The 22,019-nt window shown below is 39.6% G+C and overlaps 1 protein-coding gene across 1 annotated transcript in view; it reads left to right on the plus strand.

Annotated features, from left to right (window-relative positions):
* Positions 1-22,019, plus strand: part of ADAMTS19 (ADAM metallopeptidase with thrombospondin type 1 motif 19) — a gene marked incomplete at both ends in the record, with an annotated part of 133,456 nt that overhangs the window by 23,272 nt on the left and 88,165 nt on the right. Inside the window, 4 exons of the mRNA XM_084278841.1 lie at positions 5,572-5,737; positions 16,632-16,804; positions 17,656-17,743; positions 19,136-19,289. Of these exons, the coding sequence (XP_084134967.1) occupies positions 5,572-5,737; positions 16,632-16,804; positions 17,656-17,743; positions 19,136-19,289 (581 nt within the window). The remainder of the gene's footprint in view (positions 1-5,571; positions 5,738-16,631; positions 16,805-17,655; positions 17,744-19,135; positions 19,290-22,019) is intronic.

The raw sequence follows: 22,019 nt of genomic DNA on the forward strand, positions 1-22,019 counted from the left end.
AAAAAAAAAACAACTTTATAAAATATCTGTCAAAGCAAAAGTAATCTGAACCTTTTACATATTTTTCTTATCATAATTTTTATTAATGACTGATATATTTTTTGAGATCTCATTCACCATAGTTGGAAAAAGAAGGCTAATTAATTTTGCTTTTGTATATTGTCAGTCTTTTTCATACTCTAGAGACGGAATCTTCCTGCATGGCAAATAATTCTTTTATTGGTGATTCTTTAACTTGCAATCTTCTAAATGGGCAAATGAGAAGAGGAGGAATTGTCCTCTTTATTTCCACTGTAGTTGAAGTTTATACAGACCGTAAAGCTACTGGTGGCAGATCCCTACTGAAATTTGCTGTAAACTGTAAGCATAAAAATTAGATGTTTGTTCTGTTCTTACGGTCCTTCTTGTTATCTGTTAATGGGTTCTTAGAGAAAGGATACTGCACAGGGTGGACCTTAATTCTGTCCCAATCCAGCTGTTCATTGGTACTTAACATAGATGTGATTACGTTCTTAGTATTGTCAATCAGAAACTTTCCTAGCTGGAAAATTTCCTTTTCAAACAGTGTTACAAAATAATGTCTTGCACACACAGCCTTACTAAAATATGTTTATTTTGGAGGTAGTAAATTATTCTATGTGATTGCTTCTTAAGTAGACTGTACTTTGTTTACATATCATCCTACACTGTGAAGACAGTTAAAAAACATAGGAAATATTGGAATATTGGCAATTTAAGCAGCAGTTTGTACCAAATAGAACATTTCTAATAATACGTTTATAGAGGGAGACTTATGTATTAAAAAGGAAATAATTTATTTTTGCAAGGAAACATGAAATTTGGAATCTGCAGTATTACAGTGCAGTAATTGTCAAAATGGAAGTTTGAGTGGTAACAACCACAGACCCTTTGGGTGGATTTGATGTCTATAGTTTCTTTATCCATTGGTGTCCTTTACTTAATTTTATTTTCAACTAATTAGATTCCTTTGGATTTGTAACCTTTCTGTGGTCAGATTAGATGCCACTCTCTGCTGTCAGCTTGGGAGATTCTTTCTCAGTAAGAGTAAGGTTATGTGATTAATAGCAACCTGTTGAAATGCATGAGTGTGTGCAGACCCATCTTAATTTTGCATGCTTCACTATTCTACATCCTTTTATCTAACAAAAACGAAGCAATACTTTTGCATGTGCAACACTGGTTTATTTTGATAAAAGTAGTCATAATCTTAAACATCATGAGAGCAGCATCCTACAGAGAGTGATTTTCCTAAAAGTTCAGGTTATCTTATATATTAAACCAGACTGGAAGCGTGGGAGTTTGGAACAGTTTAAAAACTGTGGAAAAATCATTTCTAAACACCTTAAATTCTGGGACAGGTACCTGAATGCAGAGTTTTAATTTAGTTGTCTCTGTGTAACACTGGATTATTTTCCTCTATCAGGGCTATAAGCTATGGTGCTGTGCATGTACCTTTTTGGGTTGCAGTCGTACTGTTTAAAAAAAAATAATCCTAGAATGGATTTGATTTGGATTGAAGCTATGTCGTCAGCGGCAAGCCAGTCAGCAGGAATAATACTGATTCTCTCACCCCTGTGACTTCTCCTAACTGTGCAGCAGAGCACAGTGAGCAGATAAACAGAGAAAACATAGATGTACAATGTATACGCTGTGCAAAGCCCGGAAATGCAGTTAATTGAAGACAGAAGTTGCTGGCACTTACGAGTTGTTTCTTCAGCCTTCAGGAATGAAGATGGAAAGCTGTAGTGTGTCTTAATAACAAGACTGCGTTAAGTTCTTACCTTGTTATTTATATGATTTGAAAAGTTGTTTGAGCTTGCTTTATTATATGCATTTGTAAGAGCTGGAGAATTTGATTTTTGTTGTAGTTCAGCTGGTGCCAGGACTTGATAGCACCGTTAGAATCATGATACTGAATTTAATCCAGACTTTCATAATCATGGAGGGAAACCTTCAGAGTGTGATACTCACATGCAAATTAAAGCTTTTGCCTCTTTTGTCAAAAATAGATCTTGAGCTCTGGGACAGTTTACAAATAGTGTGAAGTCTAACATTAGCAGAATGTGTTGAAAACTAGTAGTATTGTAACTAGTAAACTAGAATTGTCTTTTGCACTGTACATTAAGGAAAATCTTCCATGTCATTAGATGACATTGCTATTTTGGTGCTGATGGCTATGTTTATTAAAATGTGTATACATTTTCTACATATGATAGGGATGGATGCTTGCCTTGGGCAGTATGGTGGGATGTTCATACATCCTGTGCTTGCACACAAGACAGCAGAGAGTAGACTGCAGGGAAAGCTTTACAGAGATCATGATGTGCGAGGTCTGTGGGACCCGATGATCTCTCGAGGTCCATTCCAACCCCTACAATTCTGTAATTCTGTGATTTGTTACTTGAAATCTTGATTAAGTTGCCTGTTGCATAGATGAAGAGGCAGAAAGAGTAATGGGAAGACAGGACATATGTAACACAATGTGATTTTACTTCAGGTAAGATTTAGTAAATTTTGAACCTACTACTTGTTTAGGAAAATACTCTATTATTAGGTAGGCCTGTGTCCACACAAGCATGCAGCTGGTAGGAATAACCTGCAAGAAGAGGGGACATCTGTCCAGATAGCCTGTGTGTGTGATAGCACCAGGGGCAACATCCCAGGGAAAAAAAAAAGGGGTAAAAACACTGATATGTTGTGAATATATATTTTGGAAATGTTTCATTTGCAATGGCGAGTCTCCACTTTAGAATGCATGCTGTGGATGTGAATCCATTTCAGAGTGCCCATACATAGTCCCATGTAATGCTTTACATGTTCATTTGATGAAGTCTAACCTGTATTTGAGGTCTCACTTTACTGCATAAAGAAAATAAAATGCAGAGTCCCTGGTTCATCCTTAGAGTGTCTGAAGAAATTTTTTTTTTTTTTGCCAAATAAGATTGTGCTGGGCTTGAAGTCCACTGAGATGTATGTGTGCTACATTTAGCTTTTGTTTTATTTCAGGTAAGGAACTTGAAAATGCGGGTATACATGAATGCAAGGGGAAGAAAAGTGTTATGTTTCCTTTACGTGAGAGAAGTCCTGCATCCTGATAGCCTTTTCAGTTGCAGCTGTGAGTCGTGGTAGCTTTTCAGATGAAAGTGGTGGGAGATGAATCAGGTCCTCAGAACTCACAGGTCTACCCCAAATGCATTATTTATTTATTTATTTAACTTTTTTTTTAAATCTTTGTTCTGCTGTGCATTTTCATGACATGGAGGTTTTGCCATTTGAACTAAGGCCTGTATTGGGCCCAGCATCCAGTATCTGAGCACACATTGAAACTCTGGTTTGTACTGTATAGCTTTGATTTTCTTTGCTTTGTGCGTTTAGCTTTATGGAAGAAGATCTTCCTAACTCCACTTCTAACGCTTATGAAAAAATAAAGGCGTGCTTGTCAAGGATATGGCTTCGTCTTCCCTTTTCTACCATGAAATTTACCAAGAAATGGAGAAATGGTCACATTTTTTCAAAAGCAGTCAAAGTGATTGCAGAAATTATTTGGTTATCCATATTTGTCTGAAAATTACCCATTTGAACATAAATAACTGAAGTTAATTTTATTCGATAAACCTGGCATCTCTGTTCAGGTCTTTGACATTTGACTCAAGAGACTGGTAATCATTTTTGGAGTTCTCTACCAATTGATTAACCTTCAGTTTATGCAAGGAGCTGAAAGCAAACATGTCAGTGGTCCTAGCACAGCTTCTCAGTATGTCTGATTGGCAGTCTGAAGAACAGTATTTAAACCCTTGGTTTCATTTTGCAGTAAAGAGAATGAAAACAGAAGAAATATCGCAAATGTGCTATGTTTGAATCTTTGTTCAAGGTGAACCTGCCTTGGGGGTTTCTTCAGTTGGACAGGGGAAACCTGCAACGTCACCTGATGGGTTGCAAAACCAAAAAAGCCTATATGTGAAATTCAGCATTAGATAAAAATCAAGTGAAAAACAGTTCAGGAATTTGCATCTATTTGAGAACTATGCTTTTAAATAATATTTCATTTAACATCATTTATAGCTTATATTAGAAAATTTAATTCTTATGAAAAGATTACATTATTCAAGAGATATAGGAATGCTATCTAGTAGATGCAAAGTACCTAACAATAATTAAGTAGCTAATTTTCTAAATTTGTAATGTTTAAAGCTCATGAAGAAGACAAACTGATCAAAAAAAGTAAGTACAAAAAGGAAACAGAACAGCCAAACAAACCCTGTATTGTACTCTTTGTGTACAACATTAAAAATAGCCTTACAACATCTGTTCAGGATTCTGCAGCTAGTATAGCTGATTGAAAAATTAAGTAGATATATTCTCATTTAATGTGATTCTGTAGAGAGATTATGTTGGGTTTTTTATTTTTAAAGTAATGCCACTTCTGTTTCAAGGAAATCGTATTTTGTAACACTTTCAAAATTTCATCTTGTCTTCTTGCTTGGATTGAAATTTCTTTTTGATGATTTATCCATAGGTCAGGCAGGATATCCCGTGTGATAATGGCATCCACATAACTCCAGAAGAAAGAAAATGATTTTCTGTTTCTCTCCATTCTTACTACATGAAAACATACAGAAGAGTTCTTTGCTTCTCTTAGTCAGATGTCCCACTCTGTTTGCTTTGTGTAGTAAAACTGTTTAATAGATTTTTAAGTTTAGAGAATGAGAAAGGTAACTGTCAGTCTTCCTGATGAAAAGCAAACACAAAACCTTGATGTCTCCACCTTTACTCTTGATAGGAACTTGTATGTATTGACAGCTTAACAATTTGAACTGAGTTAGATTTGTATGGTATTTCAATAAATACATTTTATGGTTGGTTGTTTTGGTTTTTTTTTTTTTTTACTTCGGTCACGCTCTTGTAATATTAGACATGCATCTGGTGTATTTGCTTTTTGTTTGTACTTACAGATATGTTGGGGCAGGAGGGTGAAGCTAACTAACTAAATGGCCATGTTAGAATATTATTCTGTTTGAGCTGCTGGCAACTAGCATGGGATTGCATCCGTTTTATTATAATTATAAAATTATTTTTTTAAAAAGTGTAAAACAGGTACCACAAGATGTCTTTCCAGCTTCATAATTGTTCAAGATGCATTCTTATGCTCTCATTTCAGTAAAAATATAGTTATCTAAAAATGTGATAATGCACTGAGTAATAAAACTAGCGTATAGACCTTTTGGTACATGCTGTACATATTTAAATGACCTCATGGGTCTTCTAAAGCAAACTTTTAACATTCCAGATCTTTTACTGTGCATCTGCTACTGGCATGTAGCCACCTGCCCACTCAGATTTAGTTGAAATAAATACAATTTATTCTAGTTCATTTAAGTAGAAAGGCGTGTAAAATATAGTCATCTTGCTACAAGGTTATTACAAGATTTTCTTAAATTGAGCGATATAGGGTTTTGGTGTTTGGTTTTATTTTTTCTTCTAATAGACTGTTAACAATTTCATACTCTCTTAAATTTCTATCTCACATGTTTCTTTTATTTTCCTTTGCAGATGGGGTTTATACAGATTAATGAGGACTTCATATTTATTGAGCCACTGAATCGCACTTTGGCTGTGACAGGTCATGCTCACAGGGTGTACAGACGAAAAAGGTCCATAGAGGAGAAAATTACTGAAAAACCAGCTTCTCAAAATCTGTACTGTGGTGTTGTTACAGGTAATACACAAATTTCACTGAAAAAATGCATTGTAGAGAACATTTTTAAGATACGTCAATAGTAGTTAAAACCAGCTTCCAATTAAAGCAAGAAAAGATTGTTCTTGTAACAGTAGCATGTGGTGGACTTTGAGGGGGCATTATGAGGCTGCTATTTTACTTGTCAGAAACAGGAACTTGCCTTTGATGAATTCAGTCTTAATGTCCAATTATACTTGTAAGTAAAAATGTTTGGGTCTTTTTTTTACTTCAACTTAATAATTACAACATATTTCTTGTCTCTGTCATTGTAGTTGCTTAAGTACTTACTATGTGCAGTACTTACTTTTCTGTTTTAAAATATTAGCACGGGTCATCAGAGTTTTGCTTAGTATTAAATCTTGAACTTCCAAATGGGTCTGACACAGAATTGGGATTATTTTTATGACAGTCTTCTTGTTCTATAATTGACACTTAGAAGAACTGTATGAAACAGTCATAATGCATTTTTTTTAAGAGCAGGTAGAAATTGTTGAAGTAGAAGGTTTCAACAAAAATTTGGCATGTAATGATGACTTAGTTTTCAATGGAGAGGGAAAAGAAGCTGCTTTTGTGAAAGATGACATTCTGATGTTGTTGCTTCATCAGCAGCTATTCTTCTTCAAAAGAGGTTTTGGTAGCAGGGGATAGGGGTGCTACAAGGGTGGCTCCAAGACAGACCCATTGCTGACCAAGGCTGAGTCAATCTATGGTGGTGGTGGCACCTCTGTGATAACATATTTAAGAAGGAAAAAAATCCCTAGTGTCGGGTTTTTTGCCACCAGAGAAAGGAGTGAGAAGATGTGAGAAACTTTACAAACACTGAGGTCAGTGAAAGAGTAGGGGAGGACTCATCAGAGCAGAGAAACCCCTGCATCTGTGGAGAAGACCATGGTGAAGGAAGCTGTACCCCTGCAGCACATCGGAGATGATGAGTAGAGATTCCACCTGCAGCCTGTGGAGGATCCCATGCTGGAGCAAGTGGAGACACCTGAAGTAGGCTGTGACCTAGTGGAAGTCAGTGCTGGAGCATGCTCCTGGCAGGATCTGTGGACTCATAGAGAGAGAAGTCCACACAACAGTAGTTAGCTCCTGAAGGTCTGCACCCTGTGGAAAAGATTCATGGTGGGGCAGTTTGTGAAAAACTGTAGCCCTTGGGAAGGACTTGTGTTGCAGAAGTTAGTGGAGGATTGTCTCCTGTCCACATTGGAGAAGGGAAGAGTGTGATGAGTCCTCCCCCTGAGAAGGAAGGAGTGGCAGAGGGAACATATGATCAATTGACCACAATCTGCATTCCCTGTCTCCCTGTGCTGCTCGGGGGAGGAGGTAGAGAATTCAGGAGTGCAGCTGAACCTGGGAAGAAGGGAGGAGTGGGAGGATGTGTTTTAAGAGTTAACTTTATTTTGCATTGTTCTACTCTGTTTTGACTGGGTATTAAAATAGATGTATTTCATTCCATGTTGAGTTTGTTTTGTCCAGGACAGCAATTGCTGAATGATTTCTCACTGTCTTTATCTTGACCTGCAAGCCATTCATTGTATATTCTTTCCCCTGTCCAGCTGAGAAGGGGAGTGATGGAGTGGCTTTGGTGTGGCTCCAGCCAGGGTCAAACCACCACAGGCAGTCTTTTGACCTCGGGTGTTTTTAATGTTGTTGTGAGAAATTACTTTTTTTTTTTTTTTTCAGAGGAAACAAACCATAACACATGCACACATATAGGCATTTTTTTTTTTCATTTCTCCTGACCTAGTAGAAGAGAGATAATGACAAAGTGGAAAGAAATAGCAGAGGTGCCCTGACATGACTTGGGAGCTGGATTATATCACATTAGGAGTGAGGCAGAAGGAACAGTTATTTCAGAATTAAAGAAAGGTAAAGGGAGGATGCAGATTGCTGGTGCCTAAGAGGATGCAGAGAGAAGATAAAGCCAGACTTGCCTTAGACTTATGCTATGACAAGATGGAAGACAACAGTTGTATATCTTCCATTCAAGGAAATTTCAGTTGGGTGTAAGAAAAAAAGCCAAACAAAACCAGCACCTCTCAACAATGAAACACATTGCCTAGAGAGGTTGTGGAGACAGACATTTACAAAACAGCTGGAAATTCAATGCTTGCCCTGACTGGAGCAAAAGGATAGCCTAGTTAATCTCTGGAGATACCTTCCAGCCTAAATTTGTCTGTAGCTTTGTGGTTCTTTGTCCTGGTTTCAGTCAGGATGGAGTTAAATTCATTTGTAGCAGTTGATGGAATGCTGTGTTTGAGAGTTAAAATGAAAGCAGTGCTGATAACACCCTGATGTTTTTAGTTGCTGTCAGACAGTCAAGGACTTTCTCAGCTCTTCATGAGAAAGGAGGGGCGAGGCCAGGACAGGTGACCTAACTGACCAAAGAGAGTATTCCACGCCAGTTACCTCCTGCCCAGGATATGGGGGGGCTGATGGGAGGAAGGCCGAGGCGGCTCGGGGACGCGCGGTTCTTGGGGGACGGTCGGGTTCCAGGACAGCTCTGGGTGGCATGGCCTGAGTTGTGTGGTTTGGTGAGAAACTGCACTGTGTATCAACAGCTTCATATATTTTTGCTCTAAAGTCCTGTTAGCATTGTTACATTGTATCTTTCTGTTATCTTAGTAAACTATCCTTATCCCAACCCACGGACCTCTTAGTTTCTTGGTTTTGGGGTTATTTTCCCCTTCCTTTTCCCTTCCCTTGCCTCTCACCCCACCCCCCCCCCCCCCTCCCCACGCCCCCTCCCAATCCCCTTCCCTCTTTCCCTGCTCTTTTCCTTTTAGGAGCAGGCAGCTGCGTGGATCTCGGCTCTCAGCCGGGATAAAACCACGACATTTTGCAGAACACTTATATTGTCTTGTCCATTGTACACGGTTACAGAACAAGTGTACTGGGGTTTTTTTTTTCCATTTTGGAATTTTGTATAAATACGTGTCCATCCAAAGATTGGAATCAAAGGTGAATTAGCAAAGCAAGGCTATTTTTGTAGCTACTACTAAGAGGTACTGAGTAAACTACATGTAACTTCCTCCATCAGCCTCTGTATTTGTCTTCCTGACATTGTATTACATTTTCACTGTTTATCTAAATGTGAAATTTTCTATATTAGCAAAATACTACTCTTTAAGGATGCCTTTCTACTTTTTAAGGATGCCTTTCTAAGAGCTCAAGAGGTCTCTGTCCCTCTGAATACGAAAGTGGGCAGGAGGGGCAGGAGACCAGCACGGCTAGGCAAGGACCTGCAGGACAAACTGAGGGAAAAGAAAGGCAAATACAAGCTCTGGAAACAAGGGTGTGTTGCCTGGAAAGAATACAGGGATGCTGTTTGGACCTGCAGAGACGGGATCAGGAAAGTCAAGGTGCAGATGAAACTGATCTTGGTGAGGGATGTTAAAAACAACATGAAGGGATTTTACAGGTACATTGGCCAGAAGAGACATGACAAAGAGAGTGTACCCCCTCTTGGTAAATGAGAAAGGGGAATTGGCTGCACCTGATGTGGAGAAGGCTGAGGAGAAGGCTGAGGTACTGAATGAGTTCTTTGCCTCGGTCTTCTCTGGCTGCCAGGATTCTGATAATTCTCAAGTCCCAGAACCTTGCATCCCTGGACCTCTAGGTGGGAACTGGGGGAGTAAATCCCACCCCCCACTGGAAGGACAGAGCAAGTCCGAGACCGCCTCATGAGACTGAATGTCTACAAGTCTATGGGGCCGGATGACATGCATCCCAGGGTCCTGAAGGAGCTGGCTCATGTGGTTGCCGAGCCGCTCTCCATCATATTTGAAAAGTCGTGGCTGTTGGGTGAGGTCCCCAGGAACTGGAAAAAGGGTCACGTCTCTCCCATTTATAAGAAAGGGAGCAAGGAAGATGCAGGGAATTACAGGCCAGTGAGCCTCACCTCTGTGCCTGGGAAGATCATGGAACAGATCCTCCTGGATGACATGTTGGAGCACATGAGGGATGGATGAGCAAGTGATCCGGGACAGCCAGCACGGCTTCACCAAGGGAAGGTCGTGCCTTACCAATCTGGTGACCTTCTGTGACGGAGTGACAGCATCGGTAGATAAAGGGAAGGCAACCAATGTCATCTACCTGGACTCGTGCAACGCCTTTGACACAGTGCCCCTCCACATCCTTATCTCTAAATTGGAGAGAAGTGGATTTGATGGGTGGACCGTCCAGTGGATAAGAAACTGGTTGACAGAACATAGACAAAGGGTGGTGGTCAATGGGTCTATGTCCAGGTGGAGGCCGGTGACAAGCGGTGTCCCCCAGGGGTCTGTCTTGGGACCGGTGCTCTTTAACATCTTTATCAATGACATCCATGATGGAAATGAGTTCACCCTCAGCAGGTTTGTGGATGACACCAAGCTGAGTGGTGTGGTTGACACAATAGAAGGAAAAGAAGCCATCCAGAGGGATCTTGACAGGCTGGAAAGGTGGGCCCGGGGGAACCTAATGAGGTTCAACACTGAGAAGTGTAAGGTGTTGCACATGGGCGGAAAGAATCCCAGACACAGATACAGACTGGGAGAAGAGCTTATTGAGAGTAGCCCTGCTGAGAAGGGCTTGGGGATTCTGGTAGATGAGAAACTTAACATGAGCCAGCAGTGTGCTTTTGCCACTTGGAAGGCTAATGGTGTCCTGGGCTCCATCAGAAGAGGGGTGGCCAGCAGGGACAGGGAGGTGATTGTCCCTCTCTACTCTGCGCTCGTGAGGCCCCATCTGGAGTACTGTGCCCAGACCTGGGGCCCCCAATAGAAGAAAGATGGAGAGGATTCAGAAGAGGGCCATAGAGATGATTAGAGGGCTGGAGCACCTCCCCTGCAACGAAAGTCTGGGGGAGTTTGGCTTATTCAGCCTGGAGAAGAGAAGGCTGCAGGGGGACCTCATTGCAGCCTTCCAGGGAACATACAAACAGAAGGAGAATTGGCTTTTTAAGAGGGTAGACACTGGCAGAACAAGGGGCAGTGGATTAAAACTAAAGGAAGGAAGGTTTAGGTTAGACCTTAGCGGGAAATTTTTTGCAGAGAGAGTGGTGAGGTGCTGGAACAGGCTGCCGAGAGAGGTGGTGGATGCCCCGTCCCTGGAGGTGTTCAAGGCCAGGTTGGATGGGGCCATGGGCAACCTTGTGTAGATCCAGGCTGGAGGTTGGTGTCCCTGCCTGTGGCAGGGCGGTTGGAGCTCTATGATCCTTGGGGTCCCTTCCAACCCATGCCATTCTATGATTCTATGATTCTATGATTCTATGATTCTATGAAAAGTTGTTCATAGAAAGTAAATCTGATTATTCTTATCAGTGATAAGTGAGTTTAGAGCACACATGCCTGCTTATTTTTGAAAGTGAGAAAAAGAGAGAAAATGAAAAGTGTACACTGGGAAAGAGGAAAGCAACATCTGATAGACACCAAACCATGATGTGTAGAAAAATGAGTGAAGAAACATTTTTGTTAGAACATTATTTTTGTCATGTAAATTACCTGTCATCCTTTTACTTACTCTTATGCTTTAAAATGGGAAAGTCAGTTTATTCTGTTCTAATACTCTTATGCCCAAGGCTCTGACTTGGTTTAAATAGTCTGTCAACAGAGATTCAAATATTTGCTTGAAATAAGTTTTCATTATCTCTCCTGCCAGCCTGAAATTCCAAAATAACTCAAGCTATGCTTAACTGATTAGCATCTTCTGGCAGAACCTTATTGCTGGGGTGGTAAAAATATCTGCAATTTCTAACTGATGCTATGGTACTAAAAGACCATCACTCTGCTGCTACAGGTTATTTTACTAAATGGGGCTGCAGTAAGTCACTTGCATAAAAGCTCTGTGTTAGAAGCAATCTACTGGTGTGACATGCAGTAGTCACATTCATGATAGGGGCATACCCAGAAAGGGGGGGATTGAAGCAACAAAAATAAGACTTTACAGCTGTATTTGAGAATTTTAAGCTAAAATAGATAATGGAAAGATAAAAGAGATGGGGCTCTCCTAAATTATGTTTGTGCACAGATGCCTTTGGCAGAGTTGTAGCTGTGTAACACAGAGAAACTATTTTCTTGCCAATATGGCAACTTCTTAGCAAGGTGAACTTATCTTACAACAGGATAACTTTCTTCTACAGTACTTCTGTATCAGACTAGAGTGTTCTGGGTCAGGTATTTATGCTACTGGCTTTGAGCCAAATTGGTCTCCAAGACTGGCTACCTATCAAGAAAATGTGTATTACCAATGATGAACTGCAATTATTAGAAGGAATGAGTACCTGTGCTGAAGGTGTTGAATGATCAGTACTGGAAATAATAGCTTGTCATGCAGTACTAGAAGAGGCAGTCGAAGAATGTATTGTTTGTTGTCCCAAACTGTTGTGGTTTCAAAAGATGGATTGAAAGATGGTGCACAGTAAAGAACTTGTGTCTGTGAATGGAGTGGACTTTTCTTATTAACTAGGGAAGGGAGAAAACAGTACCAACAGAAGCAGATGTCTACGGGATCTGTAAGACTGTGTGTATATTGAATTTTGTTGAACATGTGTGTGACATTTACATCTGTGAGCCAGTTGCACATACACAGACTTCACACACCACAATTTTCTTTAGCACTTGGCCCAGGAAACTGTTCAAAGCCAGCCTTTCACAAGCTTGTTGCAGTTGCTATTAGAGCAAAGGGTCGCATTCAAAAGATAAGCTCTTTTCCTGCTACCTCATCTGTAGTGCTTGTCCCAGGCCTAAGTTGTTTGTACAATGAAACTAACTCATGATAATGGCATGGGGCACTTTGGGGAGGAATCATCTTCTCAAATGGTCATTCTTTTTCACATAGTGAGTAAGAGCTCTTATCCAGGATACACCAGGTCTGAATTTTGAATCCGTTCTGTGTTTAGGAAACAAGAAGCCTCTTTTTACTTTGTTCTGGTAATAAACAATATACTGCTCTGAGTTATTAGTAAACAATATACTGTTCTGAGTCATGAGCAGTTTCTGCTTTGCCTGTACAGAAAAAAAGCTCGCTAGTTATATTGGGTCAAAGGCAGAAGTTTGATCTTATGGGATACAGACTGGGCAGTCAGCTGGGAGACCTGTGTTTGTTCTTGCTCTACAGCCTGTTTCCAGGTGAGATAAAATGCATGAACAGTCTTGGTCATAGGTCCTGATATCCAAACTATCTTGGACCATGATTTGAATGTCCAAGTGGACCTGAATGAAGAGTGGCATTCCTCAAAACTGGCATGATGACCAGATCAAGCGAGGTGATTCTGCCTATGTACTCTGCTCTGGTGGGACCCAACCAGGAGTATTACAGTCAGCTGTGGGGTCCCCATTACAAGAAAGGCATGGAGCTGTTGGAATGAGTCCAGAGAAGGACCACAGATATGATCTAGAGGGCTTGACCACCACTCCTCTTATAGGCAGGCTGAGAGAGTTGGGCTTGTTCAGCCTGAAGAAGAAAAGGCTCTGGGGAGACCTTTTGGCAGCCTTCCAGTACCTGAAGGGGACCTACAGAGAAACTGGAGAGGGACTGTTTATCATGGAATGTAGTTACGACACAAGGGAAGAAGGTTGTAAACTAGAAGAGGGTTGGTTTAGATAAGATATTTGAAAAAAAAATCTTTACTGTGTGGTGAAGCACTGGAACAGGTTGCCTGGAGAACCTGTGGATGCCCCCTCCATGGCAGTGTTCAAGGCCAGCTTGGATGGGACTTTGGGCAATGTGGTCTAGTGGGGGTGTCTGTACCCATGGCAGAGGGGTATGGAACTAGATGATCTTTGAGGTCCCTTCCAACCCAAACCATTCTATGGTTCTAGCTATATGAGGTTGCAGTAAATGGAGACTGGTGATGCTTGAGTTCTTGGTTTCTGTTCCTTGGTTCAGAAACAAGTAGTTTAGGACATTTAAATCCCTATCCAAACCACAGTGGAGGTACAGCTCATGGCTTCCTAAGTTCCTGAATATACTCTACCAAACCAGAATACCACAATTTCCATGTGAATATGGTATCCATTTTGTTTTCCCTGGAGAAAAAAGCCTTTGGAGTGAAGGTGATTGCCGTTTAGTCTGGGCCTCATGTGAATGTACTTGGGGAGTGCTCTTGTGTCTGAGGACTCAAGTGTTCCTGATTCCTATAGTCACAGCATGTTCTTAATGATTGCTAAGAAATTTAATGCAACGTGATTGTAGCAGCTGGACTTTCTCAGCTTAGTTGTGTGATTTGTGTGTGTGTATATATTTTTATTGTTTTTGTAACACTTGGTATTTTCTCTTAATTGCCTATTGAATGTGACATGCACTTGCTGCAGTATTTCTAGCCTTCTTACTGCAGTAGTGGCATATTTCTAGCTTTCCTTTCGGTTAATTGAGTTTAAGTAATAAATTGATAAGGAACCTTCGTATTTGCTGTAGTTACACAAAACATGGGAGTCGTGCATAAGCCTTCTGTAGCATATTTTTATCATTATTGTTATTATTTTGCCAATGTAATTGCATTTTAAAGATTAATTTATGCATCTTTCATACCAAGAAGCATTTTTTTTTCACATTCTTCGTGTATGTATGTGTTTTTTGCAGGAGTTCTTCCTTATATACTGTACTTTCAATAATGAACAATTCTTTGTAATTTTTCCTTATTTATGAGTATGTAAAGAGCTAAGTGTGTTTGCCTAAAGCCTGTTTTGCCCGTTATCTGACAGTAGTCATGGCAAAGTTTTGAATACCATTGGTACCAAAGTTATTAATTCCATTTATCTAAAGGTCTTAGAGAAGAGCTAAAATTTTCTGATAAATGAGATCTCACGTGATAGGGAATTCTGCCTGTGATTTGGAAATGGTTGGCTGGTCAAGAACAGATTGTCCATTGTTTGTTAACTGGCAGATACCTGGGGCAAATGATGGTCACTTCACTTTGCAGCCAGCTTGCCTACAGAACTGTGCAGTTTTCCCCTTCCACTACAATCCCAAAAGAGAGATTTCAACAGTTCGCAGGGCTAGAATGAGCTTATTGTTTAGTGCGATGCTGTATTTTATTGTGGGCTGTTTACTGTCAATTCTGAATAAAATTCACTGCTAGCTAAAACTTTCTGGAGAGGCGTGTTAGCAGACTTCTCTGAACAGCCACACTAATATTAAAGTTTTCAACCACTAGCTGCTGCTTTTACAAAGAAGCAAACAATTAATAAAAAGTGTTGCTGGAAACTTCACTGGAATCAATCACTGCTCCTAGGAAGAAGGCAGACTGGCCCGATGGCTCATGAGAGATCTTTTTAAACTAAAATGAGTTTATTATTTAGGCTTAGATCTATAGTATTAGGTGCTTGCATTGTAAGTCATACTTACAGGGCGTGGATTTTTTTGTAGAAATCCAGACATCGAAGTTTTGTTAAAAATTATTCTCAGAAAAGTGATGAAAACACACATAATGTTTTATAAACTAGGCTGTAGGTCCACAGTTAGCAAATGCAAGTAAAGCTCGTACATAGAAGGCTATAAGCAAGTGGCCGAAGGATCAAACTGAGAGAGGTTAAAATTAATTTTAGGTCTTTTATGTTGATTCTACTTCTAGGCAAACATCAAATATTTCTTTCTGGAGATTTTTTCAGCTTTTTCTTTTAGCAAATTTGTATGCTTTTCAGTGTTAGTACACTTGTTTTACAGGAATCAATTCTAAAATAGTTGTTTGCACTACATCATTCATGTGACCTATGGCAAACCTTTTTAAAGCATGGATACTTTATACTTCGTTACATTGATAAATATAGATCTACATTATGTTTATATCAAATCTATGTTTCACACACATTTATATTAAATTGAAGCTTCTTTTTTCACTTGTACCTTATGTTTAAAGTTAATTTTTCTATTCAGTGACTTTTTAAGACATACTTTAACCTTTTTCCCAAAGAACAACTTACTTTTTGGAAAGTAGTCGTGTTATAATATGAACTGCAGGACCGTTCCTATGAGAGATGAGACTGATTAGTTGCAAAAAAATTTCCTCAACATATCTGAATATTTGGTTGTTTCCTGAACATGTGTATATAACTGTCATCTCAAGCATCAGTTTTGTAAACAGAGCACTTGATATTCCATTGTTGAAAATGGAAAAAAAATAATTTGATTTTACTGACTTCAGTGAGATCAGTCCCAGAATTTTTATGTTATCTCAAGGGGATCTAACAGGGAGTTTTATTTTAAATTAAATCTTTGCCAACTGCTGGATGAATATCTGACCTCCTCCTGACTTGAACTGTTTCTGTGAAATTTTTCTTGAAGTTTTTTTACTGACTTTAAAAGCACCTTAGCAAAACTTCCTTTTTTTTTTAACAAACCTCTATCTTATTTAGTTTTCTGAAATATTCTTCCATCTTTGAAAAATTGCTGTTTTGTTGCATGTATTTTCTTAATCCTGGGTATGTGGCATAAGCACAAAGCTTATTGTATCCTTAATTGTAACCTAACATACAATTACATAAAGATGTTTTCTCTGTGATTTATGAAGATGGGCAGAAAACAGTTCTGCAATCTCAGTGAGATGATTTTTATGTCAAACCTAACATTAATTTAGTTTTCTTACACAAACCAAACTAGGAGACACATAATCTTTCATAAGTATGTTAAATGAAGGGATGCAAAGAACATGACTGATTTTATTTGAGCAGCTGTGTAAGATTTCTGTTTTCTTGTTGTGAACTAACATTTTGGTGTTGCACAGGCCTTCATTCCAAGCCTTAGCATTGGCAGCACTAAATAAGTATGCTTTAGTGCTCATAGCTCTTTGCTTTCCATATAACAAGAATGACATCATAAGCACAGATAGCAAATCCTAAAAATATGTAGGAGTAGTTTGAAGGAAGAGTTCATCAAGCAATGTTTTATGTTACAGGTAAAAGAAAAACCCAGAATCAAAAAGTGTCAGAAAGTGGAAGAGGAAAACGATACTCTTACAAGTTACCTCAGGAGTACAATATAGAAACGGTTGTGGTAGCAGATCCAGCTATGGTTTCATATCACGGAACAGATGCTGCCAGAAGATTTATTCTGACCATCTTAAACATGGTAGGAAATTTTTGCCAGCAATGCATGCACTGTGGGCTAATTTCATTGATCCATTTAATTATTCTGTCTGAGGGACAGTCAGTATGTGACCATCAGCAGGCTGTCAAGACTCTATACCAACTTGACTATACTGTCTGGTCTTATATCTTGAGCAAGGAAACCAGAAATGAGAGCTGAACAAGATGATTTTTTGGTTAGAAGCCCATGATGCTGTTGGGAAGACTGAGGCATTGGATGATTTCTCATGATCTGTACTTGTTACGAAGAGGTTACATGTGATGTAAGATGTGTGATCATTAGTGGCTGAAAAACAAAACAAAGGACAATTACATTCCCTCCCAGCACTATCTGGAGCTTCAGTGCACCCATTTTGTTCATAAAGCAGTGAAAACTACTGTCTGCAATGTAATGTACAAGAAGAAATTGTTCTAAGGAAGAAGTTTAAGCTGAAGAATAATTAAAACCTATATTAAAAATTATTCTGAATGATGGAGTTATTGCTGTGTCTTGTCTCAGACAACTTGAGCCATGATCCTGGATTTATGTAAATAGAAATTTTCATGTGAATAGCATCGTATGCATGTGCAAGTCTTTGGAGAAACAGGCTACAATTTATAAAGTGATCATGGCCATTGAGGGGAAAGGGTCTTTTTTATGGTCCCAGAGTGAATACTGTGTAAGCTTTATTTTTCCTTCAGAAAAACCAACACATTACATGAGCTCAAATTATGGGAAATTCAGCAGTCATAGTAAAGAGAAATTTTCAGGTTCTTATGAGGCTGTTATTTTAAGTCAACAGTATCTTGTATGCAATGCAAGTGTGCATTTTTACTTACTTTCTTTTATCTTAGGTTTTTAACCTTTTCCAGCACAAGAGCCTTGGACTACAAGTAAATCTTCGTGTGACTAAGCTTGTCCTCCTTCATGAGACTCCAGTAAGTATATCTTACGTTTGTGTCAACCTGTAGAGGGTAATGCTAATTAGCTTATTTCTTGTACTCCATGAAGACTTGCAATATTCACTGACTTTAATGGCTGACAAATGTTCTCAGTCGGCTTTTGTGAGTTTTTTAGTTATTTACACTGCTGGGCAACCCCAGTAAATAGATCTTCTTCTAATGTGTGTGTGTTATGTGCACATACTGAGATTCTTCTATGCTTGCAGTTCGAAATCAATTCAGTGAAGTTTCCTTGTGGTAATCAGCTAGTTCTTAAGAAAATCTGCTTGTGCTCTGCTTTTTGTGCATTCGAATAGCTCAGTACAAAAATAATCTGCCTTAAACTCAGTGGACAGTAGAAGGAGGACTGATGTTCTTTGTCAGTAAATCCCTAGAAAAACAAAAGGAGTTTTGATCTTTGATATCAAAAGGAGCACTGTTCTTGCACGTTTCAGGCATCATCTCAAATCCTGTTCTTTCTTTCTGAAGGAAGACAAGTTGTCTTGATAAACTTATACTTTCTATTAACCTATGGTTTGTATATCTGTCCTGGTTCCGGCCAGGACAGAACTAACTTCAGTAAACAGCCAGCACAGGTGAGCCGAGTTGCCCCAGGCTGTTTTCCACACCACAGAACATTGCACTGCCATAAAAGGGGCTGGTCAGGAATGAGCAGTTTAGAGCAGCTCTCTGGGGAAGTCCCATAGTGTGGGGGCATTGCTCTGTGTTACAACCGGCTGCCTGTGAATTCTGCCATGAGGCTAGTGTTCCCCTTCCATGGTGGTGTCAGTAAACTGTCCTTCTCCCAACCCACAGGGGCTCTGTCTGTTTCTCCTCCAGTTGGAGGGGTGAGTGAGCAGTGTGTGGTGCTCAGCCGCTGTGTGGGGCTGAATCACGACAATGTTGTATTTCAGGACAATGTCAACTGGATTTCTTGCTTTTTCTACAAAATATTATGGAAATCCTTTTATACTTTAGTTCATAAGAAAAAGGGACTCCTGTTTCTAATTATAAAGTATGTTTTTCCAGTGGATAATGTATTTCTTTCTTAAGTGTCCTCTCAGCAAGTGGAGAAGCCACATTTAATATTCTGATTCTGGATCTTCACATCATGGTCCTTTTCTTCACTATAAGTAGTGAAAAATCAGCGAATAAATTAGATAAGGGTTCAGGTGAACAATTCCACTGTGTGCCTCTCAGCACATTGTCTTCACCTGTATTTTTAATGTGAGAAAATTATGATCTCTGCTCATGAAGTTCAAGTCATTCTACCATTAAAATGTTATGCCATAAAAAGAACATTCTTTGCTAAGTCTTTAAATAAACCTCTCTTAATTCTATTTATAGAATCATAATTTTAATAAAATGAGTTGTTTTGTTTGTATCAAGGCAGATATGTATATTGGACATCACGGGGAAAAAATGCTGGAAAGCTTTTGTAAATGGCAACATGAAGAATTTGGCAAGAAGAATGATATACACTTAGAAATGTCAACAAGCTGGGGAGAAGACATGTCTTCAGTCGATGCAGCCATACTAATCACAAGGTAAAATACTGAAAGATTTAATATGAACATAATTCAAAGAGAACTTCTTTACTGTGAGGGTGACAGAGCACTGGAATGGGCTGCACGGGGAGATTGTGAAGTCTCCTTCTCTGGAGATACTCAAAACCCACCTGGATGCTGTCCGTGCAGCCTGCTCTAGATGATCCTACTCTGGCAGGGGGGTTTGGACTAGATGATCTCCAGACATCCCTTCATTCTGTGATTCTGTGAATTGGTAGATGACCAACTGACCAACATAGTTAGAATTTAGTTTTGCAATGAGGAAGAATGAAACTTGAGGCTTCTTTACAGAATTTAAAGGTGGTGGTAAAGGAAGTAGTTCCCAGATGGTAAACGTGAAATGACAAGTCACTCTCTTGTTTCTTCTTTGGCTATATAGCTCAGGACATAGGTTGATGCCTTTCTCTGTATGCCTTCATTTAGAAGAGGCAGCATGGACACACCAGTCAATACTTTCATTCAAAACACAAAAGCATGTTTATGTAATTCAGAGCCGGATCAGCATGTCACTAAGCACATTGCCAAGTTATGCCTGTCTCTAACGGATTTAGCAACTAGTATGCTGCATGTACTGAAGGTATATCATGTACACAGTATGTGATTTTGCAGCCATAGTGGTGGGACCCCAGCTCTGCAGTTCCTTACAACTTTTACCAGGTGCTTCACACATTCAGAAGGAAATACAGCTCCAGCCCACCTCTTTCCTCTGGAGCAGATACTCATGGCTTAGTCTGTAAGTGGCGCACAGGGGAATGTCTTGATGTTCAGACAACATACAGCCATTATCCTAATAAAAGGATAGAATGATGGTTTAACTGGTCTAGGATTTGGCTTAGTCCCATTTTTGAGGTAGACTTTGGACTGGATGACCTTCAGAGTTCCCTTCCACAGTAAATGCCTGTGACTGGAACTATTAGAATGGGTGCCATCCCATGCTAGTTGATGACATAGTAACCTAAAATGATGTATAATCTTTAAACTAGTGTAGCCTTATACCATTTATACAGGGCAATCTCACTTGGACCTGTATGCATTTCTCTTACATTAGTTTACGTTCTAATTATTCCAATAAAGTGTTTCAGTTTTCAAAAGCAGAAAAATGCTTCCCTGAATTATCCCAATTTTGGAGAGCAGTTACATACTGGAAGCAGGAAATGATGAAGACCAAATTGTCTGTGGTGACAGCTTTGTTGCTACTTTTGCTTTTTAATACCTTACCTTTTCTTAAAAAAGCCCACACCCATCTCTTCTTACTCTATGCCATCCTCCTCTACATGTTCTGTGTCAAGGCACCCAAGTCAATAAAGTGGTAATTCTTGTAAAAATACGTATGAGAAAAATCTACATGAATTAACCAGTTACTGTTAGGTTGTTTTACAGAGTTTTAGTGCTCAGGCTATCTATGCTTTATTCACTCATAGAGATCTGTTACATAGCATTACATAGACCTAGAGTGAATTTTAATTGGCTGATTATCTAGTGCAAGTCCCTAATTTTAAATTCAGTCACTTATTTTTACATTTTATTTTTATGGTGAATAAGAAAGCTAGAGAGATTCATGATAAAGATTTAAAATACAGGAAGATTAACTGTGTTCCGAAGAACACCATTGGCAGAATTATTTATTTTCAGAATGGATAGTTGTGACTTATTTCTAATAAATCAGACAGTCACTAACTTCAGTTTTCTACCATGGATGTCTCTGTACCCTTTGTTCCTAAGGAGCTGTTAGAAAGCTCCTCCATATGTAAATACTTGCAGGCTGTGCTCAAGTCACAACTCATCTTTCTCTTCAGTTAATTTAGTGAGGTTTTTAAGGCTGTTTCCCAGACATGTAATAATTCTCTTAGCTGTTTCCAGAGATTTTCCTGTTTCCAAATTGGTTTTTTGAAGCATAAGCACAAAAATTGGACACAGTAATGTGTGAACGATTGTACTGGTGCCATGTCTGATATTTTCCTGCATCTTCATCCAAGGATACTGTTCACTCCCACTGCCTGTTTTCAAATACTCATTTCTTCTTGTTGTTGTTGTAACAACAAGCAACAGCATGTATCTGATCAAGTTTGGGGGCCCAGTTTTGGCTGCATTAAATCAGTGTTTAATGCCAATAGATTATAGATTCTGTTGGACTCCACTCAAAAATATCTTCCTTGGCTTCCTAACATTTCTATACCTGTTTTGAGATGTTAGCTATGCATTTAATTCAGTTATTAGCTCACTTCGCACACTTTTCAGCTGCTATTTTTTTTTTTTTTAGTTTGGCTGAAATATAACCAGGGAAGGGGCAACCCCAGCTGCACATGCACACTGGGAGATCAGACACTGGAAGCCAGCCATGCTGAGAGGATTTGTGGGTCTTGATCGACAGCAAGTTAAACATGAGCCAGCAGTGTGCCCAGACAGCCAGGAGGGTCAACCACTTCCTGGGGTGCATCAAGAATGGCATTGCCAGCCAGTCCAGGGAGGGGATTGTCCTGCTCCTCATGGCGCTGATGCAGCCTCACTTTGAGTATTGAGTGCAGTTTTGGGCAGCATGGTACTAGACGGACACAAAACTATTGGAGAGTGTCCAGAGGAGGGTAGTGAAGGTGGTGGAGGGTCTGGAGGGGAAGGATGGAGAGGCTGAAGTCCTTTGATATGTTCAGCCTGGAGAAAAGGAGGCTGAGGGGAGACCTCATCGCGGTCTATGGATTTCTGACAAGGCGG

Source organism: Gallinula chloropus (genome assembly GCF_964237585.1).
Source record: "Gallinula chloropus genome assembly, chromosome: Z".
Taxonomy (NCBI): Eukaryota; Metazoa; Chordata; class Aves; order Gruiformes; family Rallidae; genus Gallinula; species Gallinula chloropus.